Below are 6,000 nucleotides of genomic sequence, written 5' to 3'. Positions count from 1 at the left end.
CTCTGGAAGGAGAAAGTTTTCCCCTTACCTATCTCTAGGTTTCATATATCCCCATGTAATCTGCCGTTCTGTGCCCAGATTGATTGAATAAGGAGCTACTTGGTCAAGAGAAATTAAAGAAAAACATTAGTTTTCAGCTGCACTTGGAAGGAGTGAATGAGAAAAGAGAATGGGAGGGGGAAATGAGGAATGTGTGCAAAGACTTTGGGCCAATCAGGGGGCCCTAATAAGGTGGGTTTGATTGGTGGGTATATATATATAAGATATATATTAATATATATCATATACTTATATAATTATACTATAAATACATAAGACTGTGTATAATATTCTAGTCTTGCCATTTACACCATTTCTTATGGACTCTTGGCTTAGGTATGCTAACCTCCAGTAGCTTGATGTACACACCAGGAATCATCAGAAATGAGGTCCCGCAGGGGTGCCCTGAGCATGCCCATGGGGGTGCCGCCTAGGACACACTCCTGCTCATCAGCTTCCTCAGTCCCCTCTTCATGTCTTTGTTCTTCAGGCTGTAGAAAAAAGGGTTCAGCATGGAGAACAGAACTGTGTAGATGACTATTGCCACTTGGTCCTTGATGGTGTAGGAGGACAGGGGTCGGAAATAAACATAAATAATGCTTCCATAAAAGAAAGTCACCATGGTGAGGTAGGAGCCACAGGTAGAGAAATCTTTATGTTTCCCAGCAGCTGAGGGGATCTTAAGAACAACAATGAAGATTCGTAGGTAAGAGATGATAACGCACATAAAGGGGGTCACCAAGGTTATCAGTCCTTCTGTGTTAATTACAATTTCATTGACAAATGTAGAGGAGCAGGACAATTTCAGCAGAGGGTTGATGTCGCAGAGGATGTGGTGGATAATACTGGAGTCACGAAAGAGAAAATGATTTATCAGGAGAACCAGTAAGAGGAATGGAGGTGAGACATGGAGCAGGAGAAGGCCACCAGTAGGACACAAGGGCAGTAGCTCATGGTAGTGACATAGTGGAAAGGGTCACAGATGGCCACACAGCGGTCAATGGCCATGGCTGCCAGGAGGCAAATTTCTGTGTTGGCAAAAGCCAAGAAGAAATACATCTGGGTCATACACTCAGCATAGGAGATGGACTTCTTCTTTGACAGAAAGTTCACCAGCATCTTGGGAATGATAGTTGTTGTGTAGCAAACATCAATAAAGGATAAAATGCTAAGGAAAAAATACATGGGTGTCTGGAGCTGAGTGTCAGAGTGGATGGCCAGGATGATAAGAAAATTTCCCACCATGGTGACCATGTACATGATGAAGAATAGGGCAAAGAGTGGCTTCTGGTTCTCGGGCTGGGAGGAGAGTCCCAGGAGGATGAACTCAGAGACACTGCAGGTTTGGTTAGCTCTCTCCATGGTCCTGCATATGCAAATGAATATAGAAATATCCTAGATTTTTCAATTCAACAAGTTTCAATTTATTCCTATCTCTCCTAGGATTCCTATAAAGGGTCCATGATTCTGTCTTCCTTTCCACAGTCCACAAAAATAACTTGAACAATAAAGTTTAACCTGTGTTAAATGCAAGGACATTAGAGAGTGGATTTCCTTTCAGGAAGAATCCCAGGTGTACTTCAGCGATGCATATTTCTCTAGTTCCCCACAAATACTTATTAGATATGTCAGGTTGAAGCTCATCTCTCTACCATCCTTGCAAACAAAACAAAACAAATAAATAAAAAACCAAACAACTCAGTGAATCATAAATAAGATGAATGCTGACATAGGCACACTGTTTATAGTCACCCTTTCAGAGCCAATATTTTAATTCAAACCTGGTCAAAAAGCTATATTATATATGAACCTATGTATTAAAACATTCTTAGATGTTGAGGATTTAATGCTCTCACAATTATTCAGCATCATTGTATTAAACACTCACTGGGAACCCAACACTGAGATCATAAAGATGAGTAATTCTCAGTTCCTATTCTTAAGGTGATTAGAGTCTGGTAGGAAAGACAAACTTTTAAACAAATAAGTGTAATAAAATGCTACAGGTGTAGTGACAGAGGCACTGGAAAGCAACAAGCATCGTGTGGTGTCTTTGCTAAGAGCATGCATTTTGAAATCAGCTCCTTCACTTTCTGGCTGTGTGGTCTCGGGCTGATTACCTAACATCTCTGATTCTTGGTGTCCTTGTCTGTAATCTGGGATAGTAAATACCTCCCTTCTCCTGCTCCACCACCCACTTCACTTCTTCCTTTACTTCCTGCTCAAATCCTCTCCTCTATCAGGTGTGCTTGGATGCTCTTGAAAACAATTATTCTTTATTTCTTTGCAAAAATCTCATAGCCTTCATATTTTTTCATTGTTTGACCACCCTTCACCTGAGTTTATGAGATTTTGTAAGAGAAATATTTATTTGTGCTTTGTATGATTTGAAAATGAGTATGCAATTAAGAGAAATAATAGTTATGCCTAAGACCTATTAAGCCTTACTATGTATTAGGCAGTGAGCTAAATACTTTATGTATATTACACAAAAAACCTCTCTGATCTGGTTCTCAACAACATTCCCTTTTAACAGATAAGAAAATTGAGGTTAATTACGGAATTTCACGTTCTTAATCATGCAACTTCCATAACAGGATCTCTGTTGATAGTTCATGGTTGTTGTATCTTATTTTTAGATTGTTCCTTTTATCTTTTTGTGTAATCATTCTTTACTCCTATTATGTTGCCATATATAAGATCTTGAGTGAAATGACTATTGCAACATTAGCTTTCTTTTGTTTATAATTTGATTAAATGCTGTTATTGGATAGGCCTTCACTAACTAACTTAATAAAACAGTATTCCCAGTTAAAAAAAAAAAAAAAGAAAATTGAGGTTAGATGTGTTAAGTGCTTTCCTCAAGATCACGCAGCCCAGAAAGGCCAGAGCCTGGATCCCAATCAGGATGGTTTGAAACACAGAATGCTTTCATAAAGCTTCAAAAGTTTATGCCAGAAACAAATGTGCAGGGGTGTTGTTTTTCACTGTGGAATTTTCCACCGTAACATCTTTATTCCAGTGATGACAGGCTTGCAAAATCAATGTTACATGTAGTCTCTTACCATAATTGCTAGACACAGGACCTCTCTCAAGCCTTGTGTGGGCTGGAAGATGTGTATCTGTGGAGCTGTGTATCTGTGGCAGGGCAGAGGGAAATATTCAGGATATAGAGACAGAAGATGTGGGTTCAAATCTTGGCTCCACTATCTACTCACAATGTGTCTTTGGCAAAATCCCTTCACAGCTCTGAATTTCACTTTCCACATCCATAAGACAAAATAAAACCGGCTCTCAAGAGAAAAGCAAGGAACATGGGTGTGAAACCAGTTCGTAAACCACAAACACGATATGTCAACAGGATGACTGGGAAATGTTTGATAAAGAAGAAACTAGCAGCAGGGGAAGGAGAGGCGGAGCTAGACTAAATGCAGAGAAGGGAAAGGACTTTGGCTATGAAAACAGAGGAGGCTAAAGCTAGAAGCATGGTGGGTAGGTGTTGCTGGAATCAATGATTTTCCCATTTTTTTCCATTCTATATAGTACCCATCATGTGGGCTTTTTTTCTTCAAGGATCTCCATGGGTTTGCCTCCTAAATATCTCTTGACTCTTTCAAATCTTTTCCTCTCCCCCGCCAGCACTCTGTTGAAAGCCATCATTTCCCACCTAGATTATTGCTGTGTCATCAAAATGATATACGTTGTTCCTATGTCTCCTCTTGATGCACCTCCCCCATCATTCTCTGCCCTGCAGCCACAATGATCTTTTAACAATAAAAATTTGATCACCTAACTATTTAGGTTAAAGTCTGTGTTTGTCTCCTAGGGCTGATGTAACAAAGTACCACAAACCGGTGGCTTAAAACAATAAAAATGCATTTTCTCACAGTTCTGGAGGCTAGAAATTCAAAATTGAGTTGTTGGCAAGGTTGGTTCCTTCTGGAGACTCTGAGGGAGATTTTGCTCCAGATCTCTTGCCTAGCTTCTGGTGGTTGTGGGCAATCCTTGGTGCTCTTTGGCTTGAAGATGCATCACGTCAATCTCTGCCTCTGTCTTCATATGGCCATCTTTCCTCCGTGTCTTCACACAGCCTTCTCCTCTCTGTGTCTGTGTCCAAATTTCTCTCTTTTTAGAAAGATACCAGCCTTTGGGTGCCTGACTCCAGTATAACCTCATCTTAACTTGATTACCTCTACAAAGACCCTACTGTCAAATTAGGTCATATTCTGAAGTTTTGGGTGAATATAAATTTGGGGGAGAGGCTACTCAATCCAGCACAAAGCCTCCCTTCATTTAATATGTATTGAGTTCCTATTCCCCTCCAGCCTCATCTCATGCCTCTTTTCCCCAAGGGCTGCATCCTATTCCTCAAGTGTGTTAAGATCCTTCCTACATTGGCCTTTTATGGTCCTTGCCCAGCACGCTTTTCCTCTCTATCTTCCTTTGGATATCAGCTCAGCCAATACTTTTTCTGGGTCAAGTCACCCTGTTTTATGCTCCCATGGCATTCCTTTCCCTTCCTTTATGGCACCTATCACAGTCTGTAATTATTCATTTATTAATGTGATTGATGTTTGTCTTCTTCTTCACCTAATACACAGGAATCTGTTTCCTTTCCCTCACCATTCTATCCTTAGAGCTTAGTGCAGTGTCTGGCACATCGTGAGTGGTCAAGAAATGTTTGTGGGGACTTCCGTGGTGGCGCAGTGGTTAAGAATCCGCCTGCCAATACAGGGAACACGGGTTCGAGCCTTGGTCCGGGAAGATCCTACATGCCGTGGAGCAACTAAGCCCGTGCGCCACAACTACGAAGCCTGAGCTCTAGAGCCCTCGAGCCACAACTACTGAGGCTGTGTGCCACACCTACTGAGGCCCGTGCGCCTAGAGCCCATGCTCCGCAACAAGAGAAACCACCGCAATGAGAAGCCCGCACACCACAACAAAGAGTAGCCCCCACTCGCCGCAACTAGAGAAAGCCCGTGCGCAGCAACGAAGACCCAACGCAGCCAAAAAAAAAAAAAAAGAAAAATGAAATATTTGTGGAGGAAATGAAGTCACTCCTGGCATTGATGAGGCTGGGGGTACCTCAAGATGAAAGTCAGAATTGGGTGTTAAGATGATGGAGGTGACAATGACATGTATCCCCAAGTTGCCCGTCTGTGTAGAACTTGTGCCTGTGATTCTTGATGGGGTGGTTGACTAGACTTGGCTCTGGCCACGTGTTTACCTGAACTACAAACCTGGACCAGACACTGCCCTTGATTCCTCATTTCCTCTCATTTCCCACACCCAACCTATGATCACATCCTGGAGATGTTGCCTGTCAGCGTCTCTGGGTCTCTGCCATCACTACCCAAATGGAGACCTTTATCATCTCCTGCCTCCAAAATAGCCTCCTTGCAGCCATTCTTGTCCCCTTTCAATTTCTTCTCAACACTGTGAGCAGATCAATTATTCTAAAATGCAAATTTGGATAAGTCGCTATATTAGTTTGCTGGGGCTACTGTAACAAAGTACCACGCCTTGAGTGGCATAAACAATGGAAATTTATTTTCTCACAATTCTGGAGGCTAGAAGTCAGCAATCAAAGTGTCAGCAGGGTTAGTTCCTTCTGAGGGCTGTGAGGGAAGGGTCTGCTCCATGCCTCTCTACTTGGCTTGTAGATGTTGGTCTTCTCCCTGTGTCCCTTCCCATCCTCTTCCATTTTGCATGTGTGTTTCTGTGTCCAAATTTCCCCTTTTAATGAGGATGCCAGTCATGTTGGATTAGGACCCACCCTGCCTACCTCATTTTAACTTGATTACCTCTGTAAAGACCCTATCTCCGAATAAGGTCACATTCTGAGGCCTGGGGACTAGGGCTCCAATATATCTTTTTTGGGGGGGACACAGTTCAACCCATAACAGTCACTTCCTGCTGCATAAGCCTCCCCGTTACCCACAAACTAAAGGGCAACTCCTT

General features: G+C 42.2%; 1 protein-coding gene across 1 annotated transcript; it reads right to left on the bottom strand.

Annotated features, from left to right (window-relative positions):
- Positions 1-469: 469 nt before the first annotated feature.
- LOC133098236 (olfactory receptor 1L3-like) lies at positions 470-1,413 on the bottom strand. Its single transcript, XM_061200984.1, is given in 2 exon segments — positions 470-933; positions 936-1,413. Coding segments are annotated over 2 exon segments (930 nt in total). The 5' UTR covers positions 1,402-1,413.
- Between the last annotated feature and the right edge of the window lie 4,587 nt (positions 1,414-6,000).

This window comes from Eubalaena glacialis, chromosome 9 (assembly GCF_028564815.1).
Source record: "Eubalaena glacialis isolate mEubGla1 chromosome 9, mEubGla1.1.hap2.+ XY, whole genome shotgun sequence".
In the NCBI taxonomy this organism is placed as follows: Eukaryota; Metazoa; Chordata; class Mammalia; order Artiodactyla; family Balaenidae; genus Eubalaena; species Eubalaena glacialis.
Note: the sequence above shows the minus strand (reverse complement) of the source record. Positions and strands in the feature narration are given on the sequence as shown.